Raw genomic sequence first — 17622 nt, 5'->3', positions numbered from 1 at the left:
CATAAGGAGATGGAATGAAAGTGACAAATAACCATATTCACCATAATATGGTGATCCATATTCACCACTTCAGTTTCACAACTAAGAAAGAACATCACTGCAACAAGAACATGGAATTTCTCTCTTCTTTAAGCCTTTTACATTTTTTTTTGTTTTGTTTTTTAAAGGAGCTTAATTTTTTTCAGTTTACCTTTCTGACTTTTCTTGTGCCTTCAACACTTTCATGCTCCTCAATAAGGAAAACACACTTGATTCTGTCACAGACACATGTAGCACACATGAAATCACCATAGTCCCTGCTGTCCTGTTTTTTTTATTTTAGACAATCTCATAAGAACTTTAGGTTTCACAGCACAAACTCCTCAAAGTTTTCCTGGGCGCACACTACATGCAGATTTTGGTGCTTTCCCAGCCATCTTGGTATAAAGGTAAACAATTCTATTACCAGGGTTTTGGGACAACCTTGTTAGAGGCCTTATTGTAGGAAAGCCTATGATGATAGTCAAATGCTGGACCATTCTGAGTGCCTCTAGATGCCATCCCCCATAGGAGGAAGAAGAAAGTACTTACCAAGTTCAAAGGTCAAAGGTGAATCTGGAAGTCCTCTTTCTGTAGTTTCTTTACTGTCATTGAAGTCAAGTGAATAAAAAAGAATGATATGCTTGGGTTTTCCCTTCTGGTGTTTAAAGAAAAAAAACTATCAACTTTAAAACTTTTTTATTTGATGCATTATAATTATGCATAATAGTGGGATTTATTATGCCATATTTGTACATGCAGAAAACATAATTTGATCAATCTCATACCTTAGTATTTATTGACTTTGGTGATAGTCATGGGTAAGATATTTCCACTACATCCATATTAACTTAGCAAATATGGCATTCCTCAATTTCAATTAAACATGTAAATATTTTTGTTTCTTGGACTAAAAATGCGAATGACCTTTAAATCTAAAAAGGTGAATTTAGATATAGTGGGATCCACTACACCATGAATCATTATTGTGCCACTTTTTAAAATTTACCACAGATAATTCTTTTGTGTGTGTGAGTGGTTTCATCCTGATCCTATTGGTTTTAAAAGATGAACCACAATGAACCCTGATACAATTTTTTCTTGTCTTCACATTTATAACCTGACTTCTTAAACTTCACCCTGATTTTTTATCCTTTGTGATTTTCAAAACCCAATTCTCTAAAAAACTCAGAGCAAAGCATATTTAGTGATAATTCACAGAATATGTTTTGCTCCAAGTTTTTTGGAATGTAAGGCAATATGTATGTTTGCTAAGATTTGAATCTTTTGAACTCCCTCTATATTTATGCTAAGTAACAAGCAGGATTTTTGGTGGTGTTTTGTGAGGGGTTTTGCTACTCTCGGAAGATACTTTTCCTGTAAACACATTTACAGTGCCTCTTGGATTAGATTGCTTTTAATGAACAAAGAAGTTCATGTTTTATAAGAAAGGTGAAAAAAACTGTATACTATATATTTGGGGAGGAATTACTAAATACTGCAACCTTAACTTTTCTCTATGTAGCATAAACATGTTCAAGGAGATTTAATGTCTTGCAAAAATATAATTTTTATTATAAGAATGTTATCAGGGTTTACTAAAAAGTTCATTACTACCTAACTTCTATAAGCCTGAGTAAACGCATATTGAGAGTAACTTATGGAAAACTGAATGGCTATTAAACATTCTAAGTCATGTTACTGAAGAAAAAAGATTCCAAAAGTTTCTAAGTCACCAAATTTTTATAGCCAGACCAAATTAAGTGAACTTTTGGCCTGGCCAAGGTAGTAAAACAGAGACTAGATTTACCATCCTGTTTTAAACAACTGGAGATGGATAAAATGTATGAAACAACAGTTTGCAAGACACTGGATGTCAGGAAATGAATGATGGTGATGCTAAGAGATGAGGGGGGAAATGAGGTGTCCCTCAGCACTAGCCCACCTTATTGAGAGTTTTCAGTCTGAGTCTCAGAGAAGGGGATTATAGGTGGAACCAGACAAATTCCCAGAATTAAGAAGCCTGAGTTTAGAGTCATGAGAGATAGATGATCAGAGTTCATAGGATTGAGTATGGGAGAAGACAAATGCACAGAAATAGAACCATGAAAATCTGTGGAGGGTCCTCACCAGTAGTTAGCTGAACCTTCATCAAAAGCATACATGTGAGAAAACTGTGAAAAGCCTGGGAAAGAGTCACCTGAAAGGATTAGAGGTAACAGTGGCTGGTGTTTCTATGGAGTTAGGAATAGTACTTACTTGCATTGACCAGACTGCACTATCTCAAAATTCACACAGCACTGGAGAGCAGACAGAGGGTTCTTGCCTCAGTAATGGTGAATAATTGGCTTTAGATTAATGCTTCTCTGACCCTGTCTAATAAATCTTAAGCATAAGATCTCCAAGGAACAAACTGTTTTTAAGTAATTTAACTGCATCAAGAAAAAGCTCAAGAATGTTTATAGGAATACAAATATATCCAGCAGCCAAAAAAGATAAAATCCACAATTTCAGACCTCTAATCAAAAATTACCAAGTATGCAAATAAGCAGGAAAGTGCAACCCATAGTGTTGAGGGCGAAAAAAATCAGTCAAAGCTAACCCAGAAATGTTAGAATTAGCAGATAAAAATATTAAAAGCTGAATTTCATATATTTAGAAAAATACCTTTTATTTTTGCTTTAATATTGATTCCCAAATCATACAGTTGGTTCATAGCAGAATCTAGGGTTTATTTCTTCTTGTATTATTTTTTTATATTGCTGCATAATAAATTACTAAAAATGATGATTTAAAGCAATACCCATTTACTAGCCCTTAGTTCTATAGGTCAGAAGTCCAAGGTGGCTGAACTTGTTCTATGCTTAGGATATTACAAGGCCACAATAAAAGTGCTAGTGAAGTTGAAGTCTTATCTGGAAACTCTGGGGGAGAAATCCTCTTTCAGAATCATTCAGGGTGTTGGCAGAATTCACATCCTCATTTTTGTAGCCCCTGGATCCCCATTTCTTTGCTGGTTGTTGGCTGGGTTTCACTGTTAACAATTAGAGGCCTCTCTCTTGTCCTACAGGCTCTCTAGTTTCAGAAACAACAATGGTACATCAAATTTTTCTTGTAGTTCACATTTCTGACTTTCCTATTTGCCACGAGCCAGAAGAAGCCCTCCACTCATACAATGACTCTAACTAAATCAAGCCCACCTGGATAATCTTCTCTTATAATCAGTCCCACCAAATAACATAATCTCATCATAGAAATGACAACTCACTATATTCACAGGATCTTAAGATTAAAATAGGCCAACTTTGTGAGGTCACTGTAGAAGGTGCTCACCATATTCCTGAACGTATTCTGATTTTCCTGGTGTTATAACATGCAATCTCTTCCTGAAAGATCTATAATATAAAACTAAATATACTCATTTTATTCATCAGTACATTACTACAACAAAATACCAGATATAGACTACTCGAAAGAAAGAAAAGAAAAGAAAAGAAAAAGGCTTATTGGCTCATAGTTTGGGAGGTTCAAGAGCATAGCACCTATATTGGCCCTGTTATGATAAGAGCCTTGGTAGTGGTTGGAACACGTGTGGGAGCAGGAGATCGTGTCCTGATACAGAAAGTCAGAGAGATTGGGTTCTCACAACCCCTTCTGAGGACACACCTCCTTTGACTTACCACTAGGCCTCACCTCTTAAAATTTTCTATACAATCTTTCACCACCACACTAGGGACCAAGTTTCCAATGCATGGATCCTTGAGGGACAAACTACATCTAAACCATAGCATTTACTATATATATAAAATTGACATAGATCTAATGCAAATGTCACTTTGATATTCATATGACTCACTTTACAAGATCTGTGACTATTTTCTATACTGTTTTGAACAATTTACTCAAAGTCGTACCTCCCACACTTTGTCCCTCTTGCTCCATTCATCCTGTCTTACTCCTCTTACTCCATAGTTCTTGTCACTGGTATGTAGGTCCTCTGAGGACAAACATAACAAATGGAAAATATTCACATAGTTTGCCAATATAGAGACTTATTTAAATTTTTGTTAATTATTCCATATGCACCTGGAGAAAGTTTTGGTATGTTCATATAGAATTCCTGAGGAACGTTGAGGTAAAGATGTTTTTTTTCTTTCATAAAATAGTATAGAAGCTGTGAAATGGATCCTGTCTTTCTGCTATGCAGTGAAGTTTATTTAGAAAACCTTAACTTCTAGTAGTCTAAGATAACTAGAATGTAATCTGGTAGATGGGGCATGTTGACCTCTCTTTCTACCCTTCCATTACCTCTTTGATTTAGTAGAACTCACCTACAGAAGCCATAAATAAGAAGGACTGTACTTTAGGTAAGAAGCAGGATAGAGTAGTAAAATGTTAAAATTAAAAATGTTCTGTCTCTGAAAATTAACCTTGTGATTTTAGTTGAAGAAAAAAGAGCAAAAGAAACTAATGTTGGGTTACTAGTAATGAAATCATTAATTTAAAATGAAATAAAGTAAGTTAAAAGGTAAAACAGAATATGGAGTCCCTTCCAAAATACTGTGTAGCCTCAGAAGGAAGCTGGGAAGGAAAGCTGGGAAAGGAGGCTGTGAGGCCTGTTGACAACCGTAGCAAGAAGGACAAAGATGGGCTTATTCACAAAGGTTAAGTTTCATGTGTCAAGAATTCCCATCACACTGTCTTTATCCAAAGGGGGGAAAAAGCAGTAAAAGAAGAAAATGAAGTGTTAGTAGTTTATTGGTTCATGAAACTAAAAAGACTTACAGGAGTAAGATGGGGAAGTGAGATCAAGAGAATAAATCCCAGTAACTGCATGACCTGCTTAGAGAAAGGCAGCTCCCCCATACCTGGACTTTACAAACAATTTAAATCATTTAAATTTGAATCTCAGGTAAATAATGAATAAGTTTCTAGAATTACGTATGACCCATGCAGTATTTAGGACATAATATTATTAAAACAATGTTATTTATCTTAAATTTGAACTTAACAAGGACTAATATCTTTTATTGACAACCTTGCCTACATCCAAACATTTCAGTAATTTATTCACAAAAGGGTTGTAGTAAGACTGAGCCAGCAAAAATGGTAAGAGTAAACTAGAGTGGGGATGAGGACTGTATCTTCCTAATGATACCAAGAAGCCAAAAGACTGAGAAGGGAAAGAGACTACACTAGGAGCAATTAAACAAAAAATGAACACATGCAAACTAAGAATAAGAGACCAGTAGAAGATTGTTACCACGAGGTGAGGGGACAGCAGGATCTGAAAGGAGAATTCAGCTAGGTGGGTTGCTTGCGAAACATCCATTTCCCTCTCCACCTCTTTCATCTTAAGCCCTTATCCTTCATCCTTTTAAATAAAAGTGGAAACTTCCACTTCTAAACCTGTGCTTTTCAGGAGGCTGGTCTCAGGTGCAGGGATTGATTTCCAGTTTATCTAAGACATTTTTCTTGTCTGCAGATTAGTTTTATTGGATACTATGATACTAGCCACTGAAACATGTAATTAAATGTACCAAAGGACATCTAGGAAATGTTCTTACCTTGCTCCTAAGATGAAATGCAGGAAAATGAAATCTATTGTTTCTGACTATGATATTAGAATTGGTACAGCCATGTTGAAAGAATCAAAGAAGCTAATGTGAAGTCAAAGTTTGTACATCAAGAATGGCAAGATATGGAAAGATAAAAGGAACTGTATCCTTAATGCTTTAAATGGTATTTTCGTGGTATTTATTTATTTATTTATTGTTTTAATTTGAAACCAAAAACATTCTGACATGTAGGAAGTTCTTATTTAGAACCAGAGTTTATATTTTGGACATAGAAGTGGCTATTTATTTATTATTTAAAGGGTAGAATTTTCTATTTGAAAAACGCTATGTATTATCTCTTACAGTGATTAGTGAAAACCAAAGAAAATATGCATTTTAGAATTAGGACTTTTGGGGAAAAGAAATCAAGGAAATTAGTGTTCATTAAATGGTAATATCTTTTTTTTTTCTTTTAAGCAGCACAGCAGTTATTTAGTAAAATTTCTGAATTGACATCATAAATTGGCCTGAATATAGTTCTTTGAACTATCATTATGGAATTTCCCAGTTGGTGAAGGATAAAGCTGCTTTTTACAGAAGCATTTTGTATCTTGGTGGAATATTGTCCTCATATATTTGGAGATAATGTTACTATATCCTATTAGAAGGAATAACTTTAAATTTTCAAAAAAAGGCATTAATGGGAAAATCACTGTTGGGTGATACCAACAGATTCATACAATTATTTAAGTGCTCTGTGCTTCTGATGTTAGCAGAGGACATTTGTTAGATTTTGCATCTATTTTTAACTCTGATCATAGGATCTCCACCTACTCTTTGGAAAATCTGGCTTGTGGTATTTCAGTGACTTCATTTTCATAACAGTATTCTGTTCATGAGGAATACCAATTTTCTACATATAGACTCATTCTGTCTTTATTAGTGCAAAACAATATGATTCTTCCTCCTTTTCTACAAGGAAAGGTCACACGATTCATTTTGATAATGTGAATCTTGATCATTTACTTATTAACATGAAAATCAACTGAAATTCCTCTAGAGAATAGGTGTACAAGAGGAATTTGGTCAACAAAATTAAGTATTGTCAATGAAATACACTAGGATGAGTTTCAGTGAAGTGTAAAAGAAAGTGCATCAGAATGGTGGCCTAGACATGATACAAGTGTCATCCCTAAAGTGTTAACTAAATTAGAAACTAGATAATCCAGGGCTCCGGGGCTGTATGATAGCCCCACATCATGGGGGCAGTCGGACTCCTCCGTCATTGCCACCACACATACCTGCACATGCCTTGATTCTAATGCCACCTCCTAGGACTCTTATGGTGCTTGTGCTCCAGGCAGCAGGAAGGAATACTAAATGGAAGAGCCAAGGGACATGCCTCCTGGGAAGAATGGCATATGATCCCCCATGTACGTCACCACAATACAAGTAATGCCTCTGTTTAGATTTTATTCACTTAATCTTGGTCACATGTAATCCATAGTCCCAAGGGAGACTGGAATGCCTTCTAGGTGGGCTTTTTTAAAACTGCTTATTCAAAAGTTCCATACTTCTCTCACAGTCTCTATCATAGTACGCTTAAGATTGCCTCCCAATCCCACATGCATTTATATCAGATTCAAAACTCCATCAGAACTCAAACATTTCCATTTTACCTTTGTTTTCTGCCCTTTTTCAGACCATAGGACTTTTTTTTTCTTGGGCAGGGTGGGGGAGACAATTTTACCATTCTGATACTTTGATTTCTTATAAATATGATTAGACATAACAACATACCATATTCCATCCTAAAAATATTTCAGGCCCACGGCTCGGCTCATAATCAGCAAAGCAAGCTATATTTTACTTTATCTGTTTGTTTTAACACTAATCACTCATATTTAACACTAAATATTTTTATTGTAGTTTAACCAGTCGCTTATGTGCCGCCCACCGCCCCCAAATTCATTCCTATAAAATAGAAGTAAAATTATTCTTTTTCTGTAAATTCATATATAGCAATTGGGAAACAAAAGGATACAGTCAAAATGTATCCAAAATATTAATTTGCTTATCAGTAACTCCTAAGTTTTCAAAAATTACTTTTTTCCCAAAAAGTTAAAAAAAAAAGGAAACTCACTCTAAGAATTAAGACAGATTGCTTTTGATATTTCAGAGAAGCCTAGAAAGTACTCTAGGATCATTTTTATGGAGTGAAACATAGGAACAGTAGTACCACTGTACTTATCACAGGATTTGACTTCTCCTGAAATGCTTTATCATCAGCATACATTTTTGGAGGCTCTTCCTAGCTTAAATTTCCTACTAATTCTATCATCACATCAATTACTGTCTGCTACCAACTCAGCCAGCCCCATTCAAGTGACCTTAGCACGTACGTGGCAGAATGCCAACAAGCTGCCACCAGACATCCATAATTTTTGATACTAAATATAAAGTATCACTTTGCTTTCTCTTCTTAAATTTTTCTATGGCCTGTGTAATTTTTCTCAGTTCTTTTATGCAGGATACGCATCAGCAAGAACATAATTAGCATGATATTCACCTTTAATTATTTATATTCCTATATCTTGTGGGGGAGGCAGAGATAATGGTAGGATTAAATACAGATGCATCCAAGATTATGTCATAGAGTACATCATCTTTTCTTTTTTTTTTTTTTTAATTTTTTATTGTGGGTTGTTCAAAACATTACAAATTTCTTGACATATCATATTCCACACTTTGATTCAAGTGGGTTATGAACTCCCACCTTTACCCCATACCCAGATTGCAGAATCACATCAGTTACACATCCATTGATTTACAAATTGCCATACTAGTGTCTGTTGTGCTCTGCTGCCTTTCCCGTCCTCCACCCTCCCCCCTCCCCACCTCTCCCCTCCCCTCCCCTCCTCTCTCTCTACCTCCTCCACTGTATAACCCTGAGACATCATCTTTTCAACTGTGAAACTTTAGAAAGTTGTGATCTGTTACTAACTGCATGTTCTAGTACCCTGATCAAGTCTGCCTAACCTGGCAATGGTGAAAGTGATCCAAGCCTATATAATCATTCAGCTCCATTTTAAATATAAATGAGTACAACCATGTGATTCTCACACCTGCAGTGGTGTGGTGTGGTTCTCTGCCTTTTCATGGTCTATGTATGCTATACTCACTGTATATAGAGTGAAGATATGTGCTGTCCATAAGCCAGCCCTTTCCAATGCTGTATCAGCCTTTTAAACCACCCAACAAGCTTCTAATATCGGGTTTAATCTTGATCTGAGCTGAAAATAAACATTCTACATTATTTTTTCTTTGTATCTCCTTTGTGCTGTGCAGCAGATATCATCACCCACATGCATTCTAAGGTTACTACAAATTCAGATTTTCTTTGCTGATTCCAGATTTAGTTCTCACCTTTATTTTTAAATAAGTGAAAAAATATGATTTATGACATGTAAAATGATTTTTTTAAAAGATGGCTTTTTTTTAAAGGTAAAATCATTATCATCATAAATATTATAAGTGAATAATAGTTTTGGAACATTTTATGTGTAAACATTATTTATAGTGGTTTTACCATTATACCTATATCATCTCAGGAACTGTGGGGAAAAAATAGATGTTATTATCCCATTTTACAGAAGTGGGCTGCAAGTCAAAGAGGTTAGCCATTTTAAGTAAAATTATTTTGTTAGTATGTCACATTACCAATATTTGAAACTAGGTATGTCTGATTAGAAAGCTCATGCTACTAGTCGCTTGACCATCATATTATAAAGGAAACATAATAAGACAGATACTCTGAACAGATTCTCAGTTATGACCTCAAAACTGCCTGTAATTATAATGATGTGTAGAAATTAAAAGTGTCAAAAGCTATTGCACTGTCTTTCTTTGAAATATTTGACATGCCCTACTTTAAGAATCATGGAAACGGATATTGAGGAACACATGGGAAAATAGGGGCAAAAGTGTTTGTTTTAATATGGCTCCTGTTATGATTTGGATATGAGATGTCCCCTCAAAACTTCTATATTAATGTAGAAATGTTTGGAGGTAAAATTATTGGATTGTGAGAGCTGTAACCTAATTAATTTACCCTGGTTTGAATGAACTGGGTTGTAATTTTAGGCAGATGAGGTGTGGCTGGAGGAGGTAGGTCACTGGGGGTGTGTTCTGGAAGAATGCATCTTCTTTGTGTCCCCTTCCCCTTTCTCTCCCTTTCCCTGTCTGTCCCTCTGCTTCCTGACCCCTGTATGAGCTGAGCAGCTTTCCTCTACTGGACCCTTCTCCCATGATGTTCTGTTTCTGCTTAGGCCCAGAGCAATGGAGTTGGCTATCTGGATTGAAACTGAAAACTCTAAGTAAAATTTTCCTTCTCTAAGTTGTTCTTGTCAGGTATTTTGGTCTCAGAGATGCAAAAGCAGGCTAAAACGGCTCCCTCCTTCTTTCTCAGGTTCCTTTTGCAATAACTATAACAACAAAGATTCTCTTCTCACCTTTTTAAGGAGGAGATGCAGAGGCCAGATTCAAAAAGTGTGTTCGAGCACAATGAACTGTCTTTCTGCAATAAGTGTTCAGCCTTCTTCATTCATGCATCAGGCTTAATGATATGATGATATGGCTAGTATATTTCCATTGGATGTTGTTTCTGACAATTCTGCCCCCCAAAAGCCAGTTTTAGAACTGAGAACTCATGTATGAATTTCCTATTTGTCCACCAGCTCTTACAGCCTCTCACATTCTCAAGTGTGTGAAAAGACTTCAGGTTGAATAGTAAAGCTGTTTGCAGGTGTAGTCTGTTGCCCTCAGTGTGGGTTTACAGCTCTTGAAAAACAACTTTTGAGGAAAGCCTCTGTTTGATGTGGATGACTGTGGAGTTATTTATATATTGTGGAGCCAATGTGAATCCATGGTGAAAAGAAAGTTCCCAGCTAATGAGCTGGAAGCTGGATTCAGATCAAAGTGAAGAACAGCATAGTGTTCAAATCTACTAAGTCAAATGCAGAGCCTGTGCCTATACTCAGATGCCCGGGGTTGGTCTCTACATATTTTTTAAAGGTTGAAAGGATGTGAGTGGGATCTACTTCCACTAGTTCAATCCCATGTGGCTAAAGCTTGGTCATCAATCTTTCAGGCCAAGAGAGACATTTTTCTCCCCCTCAGCTTTACTCAAAACCACAAAGGTCGAAAGGAAAATACCTATTCATTAATGTCTGACGCTGATTCAAATGGCTTACAGGTTCTACTATACAGCATTAAATAAACCTCCTTATAAAGTGTGAGTCAAGAGTTGGTTCTGTCAAGCTTGTTTTAGACATCAAGGTAGTTCATGAAATAAATTCCAGGTTTTATGTACTTGAAATGCAGATGAATATACTTTCAGGTTTTCTCATACCAGCAGTTTTAACACTTTAATTTTAGTATCCAATTGATATTTTATTTTTAATACATCAAAATATTCTTCACCCAAAATAACCTCATCTGAGGACACAACTAAATTGAGGTCATTATAACCTGAGTTTTTCTCATTCTTTCCCACATTTGTGTGAATGTCTGTGTCTATATATGAAATGTCCATGTGGAAAGTGAAAATAATTATAGTCCTTGAACTGCATGAAAGAAAAAACTTGTTTATAATTTTATTTTCCTTGGATGTGGGTCATTCTGACTTTGCTATCTCACAGATTCAGATACAGAACAACTGAAATTACCTGCTGTCTAGATGATAGCAATACAGATGTGGAGAACTGTAGTATCCAGTGTTTATAACTTCTATATCCAGCCACTTTTTCCCTGCAGTATTCACTACTCAGAAGAAATAAAGTATTACCTGGTGAACAGCAATCATCATGAAATGTGGTTGTGTTGTCATGCCATCATTTTGTTTTTAAATTATGGCTACTGGAAAGAGGAGTGGTTTAAATTCATGTGATATAAAGTCTGTAATACATGATTATTATTATACCTTAGATTAACTACTGTAAACACACTGACACACAATTTTTATTTACAATCTCCATTTATTTAACGAGGACATAATCAGACTGTTCTGTACCCCAACTAGCTTTGCTGGGAATTGAGATACAGCTGGGAAGAGACCAACCACTGTTATCCTCATGGACTCTTCAGTCTGGCATGGCACTGCTCTCTGGACAGTAGTATTTTGGCCCTGGTGTTGCTGTTCTGTGTTGTATTTCTAGAAGGCCATTCTGATCACACATATGTGCCTTTTATATAAGGAATAAAAGGAAAGGCAGAATCTTGCTGGTTATGGTTTATGGTAGGCACCCCCAGAGGGTTCATTTTTCCTTAGAAGGTACTGAGCGGAAGGCCCACTGTGGAAACTGAAATGCCTGGGTTCCTTTTGTTTCTTAATAGAGTCGGATCTGGAAGGCCTCGATGACCTAGGTACACTTTACAGCCACATTGACCAACAGCTGAATGAAACAATGAGGCGCCGCAGACACGCGGGAGAGAACGATTACAACATCGAGGTGTTGCTGGGAGTGGATGACTCCGTGGTCCGTTTCCATGGCAAAGAGCATGTTCAAAACTACCTCCTCACCCTGATGAACATTGTGAGTAGTGACTCCTTTTTGAGGCTTTTTGATCCTTTAATTCACTTCTGCTGTTCTCATAGTGTCTTTGGGAAACCATGACTGCGCCCTGTGTCCCCAATATGTAGGCAACTGAGTTCAATTCCAAATTTGATCTATGTGTTTGAAACATAAGAATGCCAAATCCAAGGAAGCATGGAGTAAAAGTCTCTTGTAGTTGACCATTTTCACGAAGGAAAAATCATGTATTTTAAAAGCCATGAAGGGACAGAATAATATGGATAGTTTTTATTTTGTTCTGGGATAATCAAAATTTTCAACACTGTCCTCCTGCTTTGATTCGAACTGGGAAGGATGAAATAGCTCTTCCCAGCATTGCACTGTATCCTGGGATGATGATGAATGATTTATGCCCATTGAGCTTTTGAATAAACGTGATATTTCAGAATTATAAGATAAAAGGCAATGTATTTACAAAGCACACAACTACTGGCGTAGTGCTGCTCAGCAGTTGCTAAAGAGCCCTTTAAGTTTGCTCTTTATATCTCCTTTATGAGCCTTAATCAGATTCAGAAGAAATTTTTGTTGGTATCCTTGAACTGATGCTCTTTTTTCTTTTGAATTGGCAAGAACAATTGATAAGGAATGATAAAATATAATATATAGGCCACCTGCTTCTAAAAGATAATTGAGATAGTAGTACACTGCTATGTTTTACCTTATGCCATTTTAAAATACATATTATATTGATCTTGTAAATGTATTACCTAATTCTTTCTATTCTCTGACTTTGCTTTGGGTTTTTTATTTATTTTAGGGGCATCTATGTCTATTTTTTTCTCCATGCTTAAGAGTAGATTTCATACAATTATATTGGAGAAGAAAAATCCTTCCTTTCATGAATCATGATTATATTTATGCTAATATTTTAGTTCATCTGCTATATGTATTTTTGTTCATTGAGATGCTCATATTCCATATCACTGTGAAATGGAAAATGAGTTTAGAGATTCAAACACATTTTTATTTGTTCATTGGCACTAATTCTTGTTATGAAGACAAAACCACACACATTAAACAAATTACTGAACTTGGCCATAGTTATGTATATAGGTTTTCAACTATTGACTATTAACTTTGTGTATGACTTGATAGTTGTGTAAACTTGGGCATGTTTCTTAGTCTCTGTCTATTTCAGTCTCCTCACCTTTATAAAGAGAAAAATAGTAGAAATGTTGAAAGGACTAAAAATGAGTAAATACGAGTCATGTTCTTTGTACGGTGCTCTATGCACACAAATATATAACCATATTTTATTTTTTCATGTTGAGTTTTACTTTTTAAATTATCAAAAACTTAAAAATTCCTGTGAAAATGCTATTTTCACTTCCTGCATTGTGCCTGGGGCAGTTTTTTCCTAATAAGATACTTTATTTGGCTCCTAGCTGGTGCTCAAAGTCAGAATCACAGAGGGCTCTGGGAGTAATACAGTAGATATTTGGTTTTTGTCCTCATAGAATTTACAAATTGTTGTATGAGAAAAGATAAATATAGGGAAAATTACAAAAAAAATTAAGTAATAAAAAGCATGTTCTTATTAACACTAGCATCTTAGGCATTATAATGTAAATATTATAGCATTTCAGAAAGTGATAAATGACCACATTCATCACATCAGGAAGCAATGAGGGCATTCCATGAGGACTCAGAAGAGTAAGCAAGTTTTAGCCTAATCGTTCTGTGACCTTAGAAAATTTGTGTTCTTTCCTAGGAAGCAATTTCCATGCTTTAAAAATTGAAAGATTCAATAAAATGTTCATTAATTCTGTAATACATCCAGAAGCTAGGAGGTAAACTAGGTCTTTGGGGATTTTCTGTCATTGTTTTGATTTTGGAGGAGGGAAATCCCGGCTTTGAAAGCATGCGCCACTTGACCAAGCTCACTTAGTGAGCTGGCATAAACAAACTCATGCAAAATGACTTCATAACCCTTCTCTTAACTGCTGTTCTACAGGGCTTCCTGGTGGAAGAGGTAGAGGGGGGTGGTGGCAGGAAGACCAAGTGATGGTAGGTGAGGGTCAAATTACAGTAAGTCTTAACTGCTATGCTAAGGACCATGTACTGGATTTCATACTGAGAACTAATGATTAGATTTTAGAATCAGGAATTTGATGGCTGGCTGGGCAGTGGTTAATGAGAGAATCAAGCCTCTGCAGAATGTCACAGTGATTGAGGAGAGATTTGATGAGGGGCTAAACCAAAGATGAAGCATGAGAGTGGAAAGGAAGTGAACAACATGGAAAATTTTATGTTGACCAAATATATTTGCTGTTCTCATCTTGCTGAGACGGTAATGATTTAAGAAACTAGTAATTCTAAATAAATTTTTATTTTTATTAAGTAAAGTATAAGGAGAGAAAGCAACAGTAGTTGTATTTCAGTTGTGGCTCTTCTGTGAATGCCCTTTAAATTTGGGATAATCGAGTAATTTAAAATTCAGGTCAGTGGGTTTTTGAAAAATCCCAAAATTGGTATAAAATTCCATGACATTCAGCACAAATATGCCCATTGTTTACATGTAGAATTCTTTATTAATCTCCTAAACTATGCTGGTATGTTGTTAGGTATTCCAGTTTGAGGGAAACTATGATTTAAAAAATGTATTCAAAACAAGTGGGAGAGAAAGGTTAAGTATGAGGTTTAATTCATGCTGTTATAGCATGTATACAGCTCTCAACTGAGAGCCTAACAATGTTTAGATATTACCTATAATAAGCTTTTTTTTAAAAAAAAAATGAAATATTACCAAATAAATAGATAAGTAAAACATTACCACACAAAGATTGATGGAAGAATTCTGCTTGTCCATGGAGATTTAAACAACATAACCTAAACAGATAGAAAGGAGAGAGGGAGGGAACTTCAGGTCAGGAAAGGAAAGAAAACCTTTGAATTAGAAGTTATTTGGCTATGTAGTTTATTAAGGATGATTTGGATGACCTTTGAAAAGGAAATTTTACTTTCAGAAAAATAGTATGCTAATGTGTCAATGTTAGGTAAAAGTCTTTAAATTAAAAGCTGGATCAAAAATGTCACTCTCTAGAGTAGATGCTCTACATTTGCAAAATTTCCAGTTCTCTGAGAAGTCATATACAGCATTCTATAATATCTTGTCCTGTGGGATTCTGGCATATTTGTTCTTGCAGATTAAGGACAGGAAGCAGAGAATCCCTCAAGGGTAATGAAATAAAAACAGCTCTAAATTTCAAAGTTTGGTTTGCAGGGAACACAAGCTAGTGTGGTATAACAGTGCCATTTTTTAAAATTGGAATTTGTATTAAATTATTAAGTGAAAATGTCAGTTAAAAAGACATAAAAGATATGTGTTCATCTACTCCGATCCCTTTAGGAAACTAGAATTTTTTCAGCCACTACACACTCACCTGGTATTTTCTGTCAGTTGTCTTCCTTTTGTGAATCACTGGCAATTTTCTTTCTTCACATATTCAGTTCTACACATTTTTTGGTGATGTTTGAGGGCAGAACTTTTCTCTTGTTCCCTCTCTGTCTCTTTCAGTGCCTTTCTGATTAATATGTTCATTCATGTCAGAATAAAGAAAAGGTTTGAGAAATATCAGTTATTCCAAGATAGACTAAAAGGTACCTGCCCATCTTGCTTTCTATTCTAACAATCCATAATGTAGTTGATTTTCAGTCATTAAAAATTGGTGTCAGGGTTTGAAATCAACATAGATTGGGACTGCTAGGCAGAATATCCAACTAACTTTAACATATATAAAAAAGAAGCTGTTCTTTCTACATTTTTTGAAGAAGGAGTATAATGATCCCTCCTCTCAAGATGCTTAGAATTTAAAAGGAAGCCAAGAATCATTTGAAAGGACCTTAGGCGGGCCTATTAACTCACTCCTTCACTTTAGAGTTGAAAAAACAGCGCATGAATCCTGTACAAATTAGATTAGTGTGGCTGTTGCTGGTTAGAGAAAATAAGATACATTGGTTTCAGGAAATTTCATCTTTCACAATTTCTGCAGTGGCAATGATTTAGAACACAATGGGAAATAGGGTACAATGACAACCCATTCCCATGCCTTTGTTCTTTGGCCTCTTTAAAATAAATTCCTTCCTTCCTTCCTTCCTTCCTTCCTTCCTTCCTTCCTTCCTTCCTTCCTTCCTTCCTTCCTTCCACTTATCAAGATCAGAATCTACTATCAGTTCCTATAAACTTTTCACAAATTATTCCTTCCTTACTATAAATTTAGTGAATCCCTTGAGAGCAGTTCTCTAATTGTTTATTTGTTCCATTAATGCAGCTATTATATGTTATTAAGCTTCCTATGTAAGGTATCAAAAGCAGTGTCTGCCACATAGTGGACATGCAATACGATTTTAATCAAGTCTGTCTTTTTAACATATATTGTAATGCTATATACTAGGTATGTACATCATAGGTTACAAGGCAGGGAACTAATAATTTGCTAGGAAAGAGAATAATGGCAAATGGTTGACAGGGGTTGTACACGAGCATAATGGTTAAGCAAGCCTTCTTTCAAAAAACAATTCTGAAGTTGAAACCAAAAGTAAAAGAGCCAGCCATTGAATTAGCACTTGTGTTTTAGTGACCAAAGGAAGGCCACTGGGGCTCTAGTCTGATGTATGAGGAGTCAGGTGGAGCTAGGCAAAGGCAAGAAACCCCTTGCAGATAATAGAAGGACTTTGAATACAACTTCCAGTGCAATGAAAAGTTGTTAAAGGCCAGTTTCTGTCTCTCTGACTTGTAAAAAATAAATTGGAGAGACCTAGGGGACAAGGTAGGTAGGCAAATTGGAAAAGTAATTGTAAATGTCTAGGCAAGAAATGATGGTTTGGGGGCAGTGGTGGTTGCAGCAAAAATGGAGGGTTTATGGTTGAATCAATAGAATTCGTTACTGGTTCAGTGGGCTGAGGGAAAGGGAGGAATTCAGAGTGATTTACCCTATTTTGGGATTGAATATTGTGGCGGATAATTTTGCCATTTATGTGGGTAGTCTTTGGAGAAACAGATTATGTGGAATAAGTGTTGGTAATAAAATCTTTCAAGGTATTTTAAATCATCTAGTTTAAGATCCAGATTCAAAAAAAAAAAAGATTTAATGTTGTTAAGGATAAACATACCAAATATTTTTGCCCTTGTTCTATGCTTGGTCCTCTGCTAAATGCTTTGCATGAATTATTCAATACTCTCTAACCCCAAGATGTTTTCATTTTTAGTCCAGTTTACAAATGAGGAAATCAAGATGTAGGGAAGTTAGGTGATTTTCCTAGGTCCAACAGCTGATATTGGCCATCAGGACTTGAACCCAGACAGATCTCTGCCTCTGTGCCTGTGCTCTTCTCCCCTAAACTCCACTGGCCCCCACTTCAAAGCAAAAGCATTTTCTATATTGCTTGTCACAGAAAACTCTAGTGTCTTTCCT

The 17622-nt window shown here is 35.8% G+C and overlaps 1 protein-coding gene across 1 annotated transcript in view; it reads left to right on the top strand.

Moving 5' to 3' along the window:
* Adamts3 (ADAM metallopeptidase with thrombospondin type 1 motif 3) overlaps window positions 1-17622 on the top strand; it is a 239151-nt gene that overhangs the window by 174141 nt on the left and 47388 nt on the right. The window contains exon 5 of the mRNA XM_027950884.2: window positions 11970-12169. Coding sequence (XP_027806685.2) covers window positions 11970-12169 — 200 coding nt within the window. The remainder of the gene's footprint in view (window positions 1-11969; window positions 12170-17622) is intronic.

The sequence above is a fragment of the Marmota flaviventris genome, chromosome 7, assembly GCF_047511675.1.
Source record: "Marmota flaviventris isolate mMarFla1 chromosome 7, mMarFla1.hap1, whole genome shotgun sequence".
In the NCBI taxonomy this organism is placed as follows: domain Eukaryota; kingdom Metazoa; phylum Chordata; class Mammalia; order Rodentia; family Sciuridae; genus Marmota; species Marmota flaviventris.
This window is presented reverse-complemented; position numbering and strand designations above follow the sequence as displayed.